The sequence below is a fragment of the Petromyzon marinus genome, chromosome 36 (assembly GCF_048934315.1).
Source record: "Petromyzon marinus isolate PM22_M1 ecotype Great Lakes invasive population chromosome 36, UKy_Petmar_22M1.pri1.0, whole genome shotgun sequence".
Lineage (NCBI taxonomy): Eukaryota > Metazoa > Chordata > Hyperoartia > Petromyzontiformes > Petromyzontidae > Petromyzon > Petromyzon marinus.
Genome location: NC_133702.1, coordinates 5089590 through 5104310, shown reverse-complemented (window position 1 = coordinate 5104310; position 14721 = coordinate 5089590). Strand labels below are relative to the sequence as shown.

General features: G+C 41.9%; 1 protein-coding gene across 3 annotated transcripts in view; it reads left to right on the top strand.

Moving 5' to 3' along the window:
* The window catches only part of SRGAP3 (SLIT-ROBO Rho GTPase activating protein 3), an 83695-nt gene that overhangs the window by 21382 nt on the left and 47592 nt on the right, over positions 1-14721 (top strand). For all 3 annotated transcript variants that reach the window (XM_032966632.2, XM_032966631.2, XM_076072055.1), the window contains exons 2-3: positions 6602-6797; positions 11830-11992. In XM_032966632.2, coding sequence (XP_032822523.1) covers positions 6602-6797; positions 11830-11992 — 359 coding nt within the window. The remainder of the gene's footprint in view (positions 1-6601; positions 6798-11829; positions 11993-14721) is intronic.

The following is a 14721-nucleotide window of genomic DNA, read 5'->3' as shown; positions in this document are numbered from 1 at the left end:
AAATTTAGCCTTAATATGTAACAGATAACACAGTCGTGTGCCTGAATCAGAGGAGGCAGAGATATATAATGCGTGTCTTTCCGGTTTTTTTAATCTGCAACGTTGTACAATATGACGTGGAAATGACACCCTGATATCTGCGAGTGCTTTCTGTATCCCTTATCTTAGCATACCATGTGCTGTGCTGATTATAATTTTTTTAAAGTAACTTTTTCCACCCGGGGCCCAAGAAAGGCAATTCAACCCCGAGAGTGGGCTGCTGCTGATCCTGCCGCACACTGTACCTTCTCATCACATTTAAATTCTCTGCGTCAGTGACAGCCGGTCTTTTTTCAAACGCATGCTATTTATGACGACGCGTCTTATTCGCCTCGCACACCTTGGCCATTTACTGCTCGGGTCTTATCTGTAAAGAATAGCAGTTAACCCCGCACGCTTGCAGTGCAGCCGAGGCATCATCGCAGCACGGGTTCCCTGTGCATGTTTAAACTGGGAAATAAATAAGTAAGTATAATTTATACATGAGGAAATAACGTTTTAACGTTACGCACACTGCAATGTGTATTTTGTAAGGAGCGTACCGCCGCGGAGGGACGGAGCGATGATATCGGCTCGTGTTCCTGAGCGAGGTGGTCGATTGTTGAATACCGCTAGACCTCAAGAGATCGATGCACCTTGGGGAGGCTTTCATTCAGCAATGGCTGATGATGGTGATGATCGAAAAGATGCCCGCCGGTACTCACTCATGCAGATAATGTGATTTTTTTTGTTTGTATGTGTTCAAAATCATTGTACGACTGAAAATTGTAAATGGATCGAAAGAGGATAACAAATCAGAGTGGGTTTAATGTAAATAGTAAATAAGCGTTTGACTACATCGACACACCACGTAATATTATGGACTGGCCCGCTTGCCTTGTGCTTTGTCTCACACCATGCAGTAATATACCTTTACTGCACTTTTACTTTCAAGGGTCAGGTAGCCAACTTGAACAACCAGTTTGGACTCGTAAAAGGCGAATAAAGCAGCCTGCCCTCTCTTACGTAATATATTCACACAGAGGCAATAATGGTTTAGGGCATTGCTCTGCGTGGCCACAGCTAGCGTCAAGTGGCGAGTGATATATGAACGAGTCTTGGTTCCTCCCTGCTTCACCATCCTACCAGTGACCAGGGTGGAGAAGTATGATGAAAAAACCCCCATGTCTGGCACGGTATGTGCCGTGGACCGACAAATGCCTGTGATTTGTTATTCGTTATCAGAATATGTATTTATCTGGAGAAATCCGATGAGCTATAAAGCTCTTTTTCAAAGATGTCCAGTTTTCACAGATTATGAGCATCTACGTCTTAGGTTATATTACAACTTTGATTTGTGAATGAGTGTACTGATACTGTATATTTTTGGAAGAGTATGTGAAAAATCCCCATAGGCGCTGTATAGAACTCCCTCTCATGGAGGCCTTTCATGGAGTAGCATGAGCAAGTAACTTCGGTGCCCCAACCTTCACTATGCATTCTTAAGATGATATACTAGATGCAGGACTTTAGAGAGTGGTAAGTTAAAGGGGGTTTGTATTAAGATGTCAGTTTGTGCATTACAGTGCCTGGTTTATGCAATTCAATCGCCGCCCTTAACATAATATGCAGCTTAAAGAAACGTCTCCAAGTGCTTCACGCGACATCCCCTTTATCTATCTGCTGAATACACCGAATTGTGTAACTGAGCACCATACGCTAAAACAGAGAGCTCTTTCACCAAGAAGCCAAAGCGAAGAGGAAATGTCCCTTGATTTTGTTTGCCAAATAAGACTGTAGCTATTGGCATTCCGTGCTGGCAAAGGGCCACGTAACTTGATATTTTCATACATTCAGCCTGGAGTACCTAACAATAACATTGACCAACACAGTATACAGCAAACACATTGTTCCCGCAGACATTCGTTTCGCTGTGCCGCGCCGCTTTAATTGAAGGGGCTTTTTGTACAAATGTTTATGGAGCTTGACAGTTGCCCATGGGCAAACGTTGAAGCTGGCCATCCATGCTGTTGAAATGTGAACTACGGCCCTTGCCGGCCCTGGAAAAAAAATCGCCGTGTTGACATAACTGTATAGATGAAACCGCTGGTTCGCTATTTTAAGCCATGGCCCTTGCATTGTGGAGATTTCTTTGGCCAACTATAGTGATAGGATTATTTTAATTACATGCTTGGCGATTTGCGAATTAAAGTGTGCGTTGTGCGTGTTAATGGTGGTGGCTCACCCGCCAACGGGTTGCTTACATCTAGCAGCTGATAGGGGAAGCAGCCCTTGAGTTATGTGTTCAATCTCATTGTGTGAACACGTAAAAGACTTTTCTCATTTCATTGCCGGATGAAGGCCTCCCAATGCTTTGTTAGTCGTGGGAATAGTTTGACCATATGTCGCCTCGCTGGTCAATCAATGCGGGTTGGTGAAGGCAGGGAGCATAGACGTGGGAGCGCACATATAAGTACAACAATGGATTTTCCTGCATTGCCCTCCACGTATTTCTGCACGTAGAGTGCATAGTGGTCACCTATCCAAGCGCCATCCAAGCTCAACACTGCTTATCCCGTGAGATGAGCAGCGTGATAACCTGCCTAGTAAGGGAGTAATTGTGCATTAATTCACAGGTTTAATATCGATTCTGTAAGCTCAAAAAACGTGCATCAAATCATGCGTTGTAGGAATCGATGCTTTTCAATGCGTATATATTGTAAGTAATGGGTTCACGTCAGCACTACAACCACTATAGACCGCTACAGCCACTGCAATGTCTACGTTGGCCTCCAGCACGCTCGCTGCACACCAATGAGCACCATTCCTGTGCCGAGGCCATAACTTGAGAAATAAATTTATTATTTAACTCTAAAAGTGGGGAGAGTGGAACCCCTCCCGTCTGACATAAAAAAAGGATTGATACTTTAATAAAATTGCAACCTTCAATTGCACCAATCTATGAATAAACGGGGTGAGTTTTAACACCTGTTGCTGAATACATGGTTGAGGCTTTGTATTTCAATGACCTTGTAAGATTAGGACTGTAGTTTTAACATCCTGTTCTGTATGCTAGTTGTTTTGTAACTTGTTAACGGTGACATTGCTAGTGTGGTTCTTGCCCAGTCTTAGTGTTTTTTTTCCCTTCTGAACTTGAAAAAGTAGCAGAGTAAAGTGTTTCCATAACACCCTGGTTTCGTCATTGTTGAAAAAATAAATTCCTTTATCCAAACCCATCCTGCGTCCAAAGGTCTGGCTTTATTCCATACGCGCTCTAAGGAAGCGTGAATAATTTGTGTTTCCATGGCTCCATCTAATTTAGAAATGTCTTGCTCTGAGAGCCGGACTTAGTACAGCTGATGATTAATTCACGGCAGATTTGGCTGGTAAATGCACAGCAAATGCATGCTGTACTTGGTATAATGTGTAATGGCATGCCGAGTGTCCTTAATGATACAGAGTCCATGGACAGAAAAGGATTTGCACATACATTATGAATACAGTACATTCAAGTTGCATTTATATTCAATCTAAATATTTGAATTGTTGGATTCTTGAGTGCAGAGCTTATTCTCTGACCAGCACGACCATGTGATATTATCTATGACTATGTGACAGAATGAGATCCAATTATGTGCTAACCGTGACCTAATTGGTCTTTTCCTCTGATTAATGAGTAGCCTTGATCCCCACTCCGTAATGAAAATGAAGGCTCGTGTAGTGTACTTGCAGGAGCAGCCTATGCGATATTTGCTCTTTAATCGTGTATTTTGTCCACCGTGTGACAGCGCATTTATTATATTATTGGTTCTTTCGGTAAAGTTACTTAGAAGGGAAATAATAAAAATGAAACATAAAATGAAATTCTCACGACGTTTCGGCCACAACGCAAGCAGCCGACAGCGCTGTTTCTTCACCTGAGGACGGCTGCTTGCGTTGTGGCCGAAACGTCGTGAGAATTTTATGTTTCATTTTTATTATTTCCCTTCTACGTGACTTTACCGAGAGAACCAAGAATATGAATCCCTGCAGTCACGAAAGCTTTAAATCGAAAGCACAGTTATTGTTTTGAAAGTTTAGGTATTTTATAAAGTATTGTACACGGTCCAATACATTTCTTGTATACGGCAGATGGTGTATGAATTTATTGACCAATTTGTGCAGCTTGTGTGGCTTTTTCCATATGTGCTTTTTCCCCCGGGAACTTTGATTTCCCCTTTCATGCAGTTATATGCAAACCAAAACATGTGCAGCCCTTTTTGTCACTCCACTGCTAGATGAAGGCTTCCCCCACACCATCCGGGTCGTGGGGAGGAGTTATTTGACCATGTATCACCCCGCTGGTCAATGTTGGACAATGCGGAGAGCATAGAAGAGCAGTGCAGCTGTCGATCTTGTTGTACTGCCCTCTGATGTCCGCCACATATCTCTGCGGCCTATCACAACTTTTTCGTTGCACGGTGGTCACCCATTCACTCACTATCCCCAAGCTAAAACCTGTTTAGCTTCTGAGACCTGATGAGATCGGGTGCATTTATTCCGTAGGCATTTTACATTCGGTAATCAGTGCTTATCCCAAGCTTCGCTTAGGCACCGGGAGATTTAAAAAATTCCTGTTATTCGCGACTATACACAGATGGGAATCGCCTGCAAGTGGTCTCCCGAAACTACTCAAGTCATCCCATTATCTGAGCTTTTGCACCTGCTTTGACATAACATGGACACTGACAAGGGGACATAGAACAAAAGCTTATAAGTGAACAAAGAAATATAGATAGGTGCAAGCTTGGGACTACACTGAGATACAGGATTGGAGAACATACGCGAGTTATAAAAACACCATTTTGACATTTGAGACAATTTAAATGGCTTGAGCAACATATGTCGCTGAAAGGAATGATGGCCGGTGTTCGAGATTAATGACAGTGGCACCAAAGTAGGGCACTTTTTATTTTACCAGGTAAAGCCCCACTGAGTTATTTCGCTCTTTTTCAGACGTGACCTGGCAACAAATGATAGCTCAACGAAATGGCTTAGGTGGAAATTCATAGCAGCCAAATACTCTGAACGCATGTTTCAAAATGTCGAGGGGAAAATCAGAGTACCCGGAGAAAAATCCACACGACCACGGGGAGAACACAAACTACAAATATACAGGCGTTAGGCTCGGGATCGAACCCACGACCTCCTGCATACCAGGTCAGGTAGTTTATGTCTGGTCGCTGTGGAATGTCCCCTCAAGGACTTACACAAAGGGTGTGGAGCATTTAACTCGTTTGCCGGAGATAGATGGAGTGTTGTGTTGCGAGACCATGAAGTATGGAGGCGGTTGGGGAAAGCCTTAATTCAACAGTGGATAGATCATGGCTACTGATGATGAAGATCTGCACGGATAACAACTGTTACTTCAGCAGATAATTGGATCTGCCACTAGCATCATCCCCCACATCGCCACGGATTACAGGAATTTCACCATGTTATTTCCTTGCCAACTCTGTTCGCTGCAAGGCTTCTAATAATTTACAGCTGATGTCAGGCTATTGTCATTACCCTCTAACAGTTGACAGGGTGAGGTGCTCTGTTTGCACTTGCTTTGATTTATTTGGAAAAATAATGCATTGCTTCAAAAGCAATCTTTCAAGCACTATTGAAAAAGTGTCATTTGCATGTAGCAAATGGGGAGTGCTTGAGATTACACTGTCTAGTAATTAACAAAAGTTGGAAGAAATTGAAATATAAAAAATTCAAGCTCTAACTTTTTCATTATACGGTGTCTTGGAGGATTCAATTAAAAATAATTACTACTGCGCCATAGTTTCTCGCCTTTGGAGGGGTGTGGACAATAAAATAATTATAAACGTGCAATAATGTGTTTCTCCCGAAATAAAATAACGCTCGTGTTAATCGACCAATGCGGGTTTTTTCCCATTATTTTCCAGCAGTGTTGTTTGAAGTTAGGCAAAAAAAATCAACTAGTTTTCACTTCCCCGAGTCTCATCTGCAGGAATGCGGCCTTTTAAAATAAAAATGCTGCTGGGTTGCCGAATGCAAGAGGCAAGAGCCCTCTACGAATACTGTGGAGGCTGTTCAGTGTAGTGCAGCAACGTGTTACAGATTATGCGATGCCTGAGTGATTTTTGCGAGTAATAACTAGTAAATGTACAGCCCTTTTTCAATGTTCTCATTAGATATAGGTGTCCCCTATGCAGTGTTGGATCATATTGGTTATTAACCATACTTAGCCATTCGGGTCAGTGTGGTTTGGTGAAGGGTTGGCAGTTGGGGGGGGGAGAGGGAGATGGGTTAGCACTAGTTCAGATATCACTGGCAAAAGATGGCCAAGAATCGAACCCGGGTTGCCACGTTCTTAGTACAGTATGCTAACCACTACACCACCACCACCACTCCATCACCTAGTAGAAGAAGTAATGTTATATGACTCGCCATCAAAATGAAATTAAACAACATAGACTCGTCAACCAATGTCATATTTGGACCAATGTTTTCCAGAAGAAGGCGCTATGTATATATAAGATGGTTATATATTGGTGCATGACGGAAAGCCTTTGTTTGTGATTTACAGAGATCCGCCTGCAGCTGGTCGAGCAGCTCAAGTGCCTGGAGCAGCAGACAGAACTGCGGCAGCAGCTGCTGCAGGACTTCCAGGACTTCTTCCGCCGCCGCTCGGAGCTGGAGTTGGAGTACGCGCGGGGCCTGGACCGCCTGGCCGAGCGCTTCCTTGGCCGCGCCCGTGCCGCTCGCGATCATCCCCAACTCAGGTGAAGCCTCCACCCTGTCCCCCAGTGCCCTCGCCTCGTGACCTCCGTGACTCCTCGTGTCATCACACTTATTGCTAAGCTGCTAGACGAAATAAAATAATCAGGTCATTAGCACACTTGGCATTCACACCTTTCTTAGAGCACAAGGGTGTTGCAAATGGGCTGTGTTTCGTAGACGAGTGTCGTCTGCAGTGGTTTCACCAGTAGGAGACGATGTTATGTGGCTTTACCCAGTTGAGTATTTTTAAAAAATTTGGCACCTTTTGACCAAGGTGGCACAGTGGTCTGTAGAGAGTTGGAAATTCGACGACCTGAGTTTGATCTCGGGGCCCTGGATTCATTGTGCAGTACACTAATCATTGTGCTAACCATTCCACCCAAAATATATTTCGTGTGTATATTATATCTTATGCACTATTTAACCAAGTATTTTAGCTGAATATTCAATCTATCTCTCTAGTGCAAGGCCAGACTGAGAAATTATAATCATGGGAGCAGGGCTTGCATTTGTAGAGCTACCCTGGTGTGACATTGACAACCACACCGCTTGGCCCGAGTTCCCTGCTGCCAAGCACTCAGCCCTAATTTAGGATCCCCCTTCCCCCGCGCTTGTTCTTTGGCACGGCATCAGAAAGTCACTCTGCCCGCCCAGCACTCAGTGAAGATTCTCCCTGACATTGTTTCCAAGACCGGCCAATGCCGTTTGCTTAACAGAACTGGTTATGCCGAAGCAGCGCATTGTTTACTATAAGAGCTGCCCGGTTAAACCGGTCCGCAAAGAACATAGTGTCGTTACTGCAGCCAAATTAATTGCTTCCATTGGTCATTAAGTTGGTGTTCTTTAGAATAAGAAATCGTATTTTTTTTGGAAGAAACAAAATACACGCGTGCCTTACTATCGCCATTTTAACCTTTTTTTTTAAAAAGCTATCAACACAAAACTATTTTCACTGCCATTAGAATCCGGATTGACAGCCCTTTATGGTACTGCATTACAGGAAATGTAAACATCTTCCTTGTTTTTTTATTGTTTTATATATATTTTATTGTTTCCCTTCAACGTGACTTTACCGAAAGAGCTAAGAATATCTTCCTTGTTGTGCAATGAGTATTACAATTTACAGCGACAATGCCTTTGGCATAAAAAAATACATACAGTGCATAATTATGTGGCTCAGATTTTTATAGTTACAGTGAGACACTGTAGTAAGTTGCCTAAAGCCATAATTTAAATAATGTAACTCTTGAGTTAAGTTTTACACGTGTGTTACTTCACAGCGCTTGCATTGTGGTTACCGGTTCCATGCGCTGCCTGCCCTTAGTGAAAATAAATAGTGCTCAAAATTTTTGCCTGTTTCTGGCTTTAATTATTGTGGATGGGCCCCCCCTGAGATTTCCTTGTGAGTTGTGGCATCAAAAGCTTTTCTCTGTTGATATTATCTCTCCCTTCAAGGATTTTGAAAACGCGTATCGTCTTCATTTTGAAGTTGTCTTGTAAAATCGTATTTCTGGGTATGTTTGTGTACATGTATAGGATGTTTTTTTACGTGCAGTATTTGTTCACGGTGCATGAATTCTGTTTGGGCCAGTCTTCATTTGAAATTGAATATTCCATCATATACATTAATGTAAATGTTCATGTAAATGTATGTAATTTAAATTTATACTTTTGTATCTAAATAAATAAGATACCATATTCTTTTCAATCTTTCACCTTTAAGTGCATATCTAATCCTGCTTTGTGTCAACAATGTGCCACACATGTTACCAAATTAAACAGTTTTCTTTAAACCACAGTTAATGAACACAAGCCCAAAGGCCCAAAATGCCAAGTGGCCAGCAACAAACGGCACTCTTGAGGGTATACGAGTTAATACGTATTAAATTGAGCAAGGTTATACAATCTCGGGAAAAATAGACGATGGGAGGGAATTCCTTAAATCGAGCAGAATATGGGAAAAGGCAAAAAGAGAATCATTGTGACCTACCGTATGTATGGTTGTTGAACACTGAATGAATGAGAAAAAACAGTCAGGAATCAATGAGGAATCAATGAGTGAATGTTGTGGAAACAGTTACCATTCTAGTAGCGATAAGGAGGCTATTGTGCAGCAGTGAGTGAGTGACTTTAGTGAATCAGGAGTGCTTGATGATCATTAATCAATCTTACTGCTTTACATTGAATTATATTAAGTACAGTGAGGTAGGGGACTGGGTTCCGTCACCCCAGTTTTAAATGTAGAAGAAAATACACTCTGGAGTACAAGATTGTACCACAATGCCTCTGCCTTACATCGCACACAAACTACTTTGTTTTTAAAAGGGCCTGCAGAACTATATTCTAAGCACCATCATGAGCTCCATCCGGTCATGTTAGCAAGTCCTTAAGATTATAAACTTACAGCAATGTCATCAAGCACTCTTGGAAAACTGCATACATTAAAAGGCCCTTGGTCTGATGTTGGAGGGACCTCCGGTGAATGCAAGTTGGGGCAAATGAGAACCTGGAATATGCACGAGCCAGGTGTTTTGTTGCATTTCATGTTGAGCCAAGTGTAACATGCCCTCTGGACTAACATAGTATACATTAGGACATGCATGGGCTTAGATAACACGAGGCACCACCTATTATACAGTAGTATTGAACGATATTGTTACCTTTCTGTTGTAGGCTTTATGTGCACACATATATATCTTGCTGCCTTCCCATGACTCATTAAGAAGGGTTCCAGCGCAGTTCATAAACTAAGCTAGGCTCGCCGATTCCGCCCAGGTGCTCATGACAATTCTACTGTACCAACCCAGTGCCAAGGATACTCGGTAAACGATCTTAAGAGCTCTGTCGCGTAACTTTCATAGCTGGGAGTGCATCTCCCTTCAGACGTCACGGAGCTGCACATGTTTACCCCGATTACATTCAGAGCTGGTCGTGACGTTATGGGGTCAATGTGGAAATAGGATGCACGGTCAATGGTGCTCCTCACTTCGCTGAACTCTACGGATGAATAGGAGATTTTCACTTAGTGTAATAAGCACAATTGTAACCTAAACCTGGGTTAAGTGTTTTTTTTTTAAAGATCTCTTCCTTCCAGCCGCGAAGTAGTCTGGAGAGGGAAAGAGCCCTCGCAGAATCTGTACTTCTAATCCTGAAACACTTAATGGGGCCGTTTCATTAAAAAGCATTCAATGAATTGATGCAATCACTGTACTTGAAGTTGTGCTCAGGTTATTTGGATGTTATTCTATTTGATTTTTCAGCTGTATAATACATTATAATATAAAAGTATAAGAACAAGTAATACAATACAATGTTATGGGTTTTGAATATTTCATCCTCCAGCAGTTGAGGAAATTGTTGTGAATTAGATGAACAGTCTATTCATTAATTGAGTATATATTGTTATATTTTACTGTCCCGTTTATTTTACTTGTTTGTTTTCACGGTGTTTATACAGTTTTGTCTGCTCCTTTAGCCTTGATATAACATTAATCACAAAAAAATATTATTGACTGTACACACCCTTCATTCCCTATATTTTAAGCAGAGGATTTAATTTAAATCGATGGCTCGACCTATTGCGAAATGGCTACTATATTTACATTACGTCAATCTATTGTAGGATTAAGGTTTCACTTTGTTGGTCATAGGGGTTGTTTGACCATACTTCACCATGCTGGTCAAAACGTGTTGTTTAAGGGTGAGGCCAAAATCAGTGTAAATCACACTCTGATGTTAGCCATGGCTGGGAATAAAACTCGGGTCTCCAGGTTCATAGTGCGACATGCTAACTATGTATGTATGTTGAACTTCTTTCGCACACCGTGCATAGCCAACCATGCTAACTTATGAAGGTAACACATCTGCCTCGACTTACTACATACAGAGCACTATTATAATTTAGCCAATTCTCCTAATACGGTTTTAATAAGAAGTGAATTTGACAGTTGCATTAGCATCGGGAAAGCAATGTTGGGCACGTGCTGGGAGGAGTTATGTGGTGCCTCTTCGCTGTCTTGTTTGGATTCCACATCTCACAGCCTGGTTTGCAGCAAAGGCGGAACTTTAGGAATTAAACTGTGTGCCCATGCTCATTTTGTGAATTACTCCCAAGCTGATAATATAATTGACAAACCACAGGAACGTCGCTTCACATCGGTATGATGAGCGTTGACTCCTACTGCGTAAAAACAGCTCTCCAATGCATTTCTCTTTATTCGTGAATTTCTAAACACTAGACCCGTCATTACTCACTTTTATGTACTGCTGCATTTTTATTTTCCTTTCCTCTCATTTAATGGCACAAGCATTATATGCTTAATAGCAAGTAATATTGAAGTTTAATATTACTGTGATTGTTATTAATGTCTGGTCTAGCAGCGGCCTTAATTTATGTTAAATGCAGCATTTCGCAGTTGAAAGCAGATAGGTCCAGTGTGCATGTCAAAGTTTATTTGTCTATATATTATAATTATTTCATATCTTGCAAACCAGACACACAAAGGAGTCATCTGTGGAGTTTAATTTCAAATTCCACGTGGACCACTATAAATACTGTCACATTGCTTTTTCTCTACATGCCTTGGCTGGCAATTTTCTGTGAGTATGAATCCCCAGTACAGATTATCATGTTGATCTTAATTTGGTGTAAATTGTTATGCTCAGTGTGAGTGGTGTACATTGACCTTTATTAAAGTCTGCAAATGGTACATTTTCTCGCTTTTCACCATTTAGCCAACTTTATAGAAAATAAATTACGAATCTGTACAACACAGAAATAAAAATGTTTAGAGCTTACACAGCTAGTTTGAATATTGAGTAATATCCAGAATGCCACCCACATCTACGCCTCCCCCCCCCCCCTTCACCAACCTATTTTGACCAGCGTGGTAAAGTATGGTCAATTAAACTCCCGATTGCCCCCATCCTGTAGGGGATAGACAAAGGGCTATCTATACATGTAAATTCCTTGGAGTGGTGAGCACCGAGTGTGTGTACTTCACGCCGTAACACCTTTGTATTTGTGCTGGACAGGCGCGAGCAGAGCGTGCTGTCACCCGTCAACTGCTGGTACCTGCTGCTGAACCAGACGCGGCGTGAGAGCCGAGACCACTCCGCCATCAGCGACATCTACCTCAACAACCTGGTCCTGCGCTTCAGCCAGATAGGGGAAGATTCCACGCGGCTCCTCAAGAAGGTACTATGCTCATCCCATAATTCCAGCTGCTAAAGTTACCGCCGAGTGGCTGGGTGGGTCAGGGGTCGGATGACTGAGCTGGCACCGCTGTGATCCTGGGTTTTTATTCTGGGATTCACAGCCTGTGATTAAAATGGCTTCTCAAGTGTGAACTACTGTTTCTGGTTAGTTGTCCTTTCTCCGCACCTCCGATTAGCACGGTTGGCTACGTACAGTGCCAAAGTTCAACATACATACATGACGAGATAATGGTCTCAGCCTGCCTTCGTCATTTGTTAAAATTTCAGCTCTGAGAATTAAACAAAAATATTGGTTTGACTGCCATGTGGTGAACATGCACTTTGGCAGTAAGCTAAGTAGGAAACTGCCAACTAGTGTGGGTTAAAAGGTCACTTGAGATCACAGAAGAAGTTTTGTGATATCACCTTTTTCAGGCTACTATCCTACTTGGAGGGTGCTGTTACTGCTCTGCAAGAGGTCCGAATTGAGACTTATCTCCTGATGTGGCAGTGATGGCACAATTGGAGTAAAATTGAGAAAAATGTATAATCTGCTCTGGTTAAATTTATCAGGTGATCATGCACCACTCAGTTACTGGTCCTCCCTTTTATTTGTACATGACAAGTACCCGCCTAATTATCCTATTTTTCTATGAGCGCAATTGTATTTCCCATTGCATTTAGTCCATTTGTCCTTGGAATTTCATTCATTGTTCAAGCATTGCCTCAACCGTATCTCTTTAGACATGATAAAACGTGGGTCAGATTAATACAACCGCTGTGACCAACACCTATGTTTTAAAAACATTAACTATGCTGCCAAGGTTAATTCTTATTTGCAATGTTTTGATAAATAACGTGAATTTGCATTAATTGTTTTGTCAAACTGTTTGCATTAAACAGTGTATTTTTTTAGTTACAAGGGGCTAATAAAATAACATGAGTTTTCTTATTCTAAGCATGAGATACTAATCAATGCCAAGTGTCCTTATTTTTTCAAGCATTTGCGTCTTGCAATGGGATTGATGTCCTTTGCTTTGTCGTTGCATTCTTAAATATGTTCCACGTAACTGATGGCTCGCTGCAGTAATGTGCATATGCCAAGTTTGCATTCTCGCAGACTGAGACGCCCTCTTGCCCGTACCACTAATTTCATGAACACTTCAGAAGCCCTCGTTCTTTTCTTAAAATTACTATTTCATTATCTTTATTCCCAAGGTGTTTTTCATTAAAACAAATCTTGTGGACGCAGCTGGCTACTCCAGTCATGCTCACAGGGATTTAGCAAAAAATGATATACTACTACTGTACATAATTTGCAGGAAGCCCAATGGGAATAATGTCACTCATTGATGTCCCAGATTATTTTGGGTCGCCCCATGTGGATAGAAAAGCACGAAATGAACCTGGCTAGGCTTCTACCGCCTCCGGCTCTCCCCAAGGACAAACTACTTTACCTTTTGTTAGTTCACTTTTGAGTAAAATTTTACTCCTGATTTATTCTTTTCAGTGATTGTGACCAGAACAATAAGATTGGTCATCCGCACACACATCTACTTTCCACCTTTTTTAGCCCAGCGAAATGGGTCAGAGGCTTGATAGATTACGATCTGATGCTTTGGGACATTTTGACCCAGGATTACCGTTTAAGGTTGCCCTGTCCTGCAACGTTATTAACATCCAAGAATTATTTGGCAGCGACAGCAGTGATCACAATAATACACGAATGATGAATTCTACCTTCATGTTTGTACAGACTTTAAGTTCATGCATTTTGGTGAAGGTGCCTTTTTTGTTGAGTGCTATTCTCTGTAAGAGGGGAATAATGCAAACTGAGTCCACAAGGGGAAAATAATTGCGATAGGGACAACACGATGTGCTGTGAGAAGCAGAATGCTACTCGGGCTTTGTTTTGCTTGGGGGGGTTTTGGCTGCATACGAAACTGGAAACATTTTCTGCCTGGGCGCGTTCACAGAGTTGGCATGCATGCATAGCCAGGACATCTGCACAGCTAAGGGTAAATACGAGGCAGCGTTTGAACGCGACATTGTGAGGTAGCCGCCATCGTTACCTTTGCTTTTTTTGGATGCCAAGACACGGAACGGCTGAGCCGCCTTGGTGCTGTGAAACGTTGTAGGGATTTTGAGTAAAGCATTGAATACAGCTGCATTCCATCTTGCATTGAAGGGTGCATCCTATCCTCTTGACCTTTTCGCTATTAGAGCTTGACTTTTGTTTGTAGTGTGCATCGTCCAACATTTAAGGCGACTGTAAACAATTCTTATGACCTCTCCACTTAGGGTGTGTTATCCTTTTCATTTTCTCCAAACAAAATAAGAAAAATCTCAGCTTGGGTTAAGTGCTCTTATCTGGTTGCTTTCCATAGCAGTTTAAATATTAAAAAAATATTATAAACAAAACCAATGTTATTATGTCCTTTTCTGTTTTCCCGTGTTCCATTTCCTGATCGCCCTAGTCACGTACTGTGAATGGCATTTATGCTCCAAGTTACGTCAAGTCTAATGGAAATTTAATAACAAATCTAGGTTAATCAAAATCCACATAGCATCTCAACATTAAGACAATCGAACGCAAAACCTAAACACGGCTCGCCCAAGTCGCACATTATAAAATAGTGTCAGGCTGAATTATAGACAGCACTCCCTCACTGCACCCCATATGAATATATGTGATGGTGGTCACTACATTTATACAGTATAATAACTTAC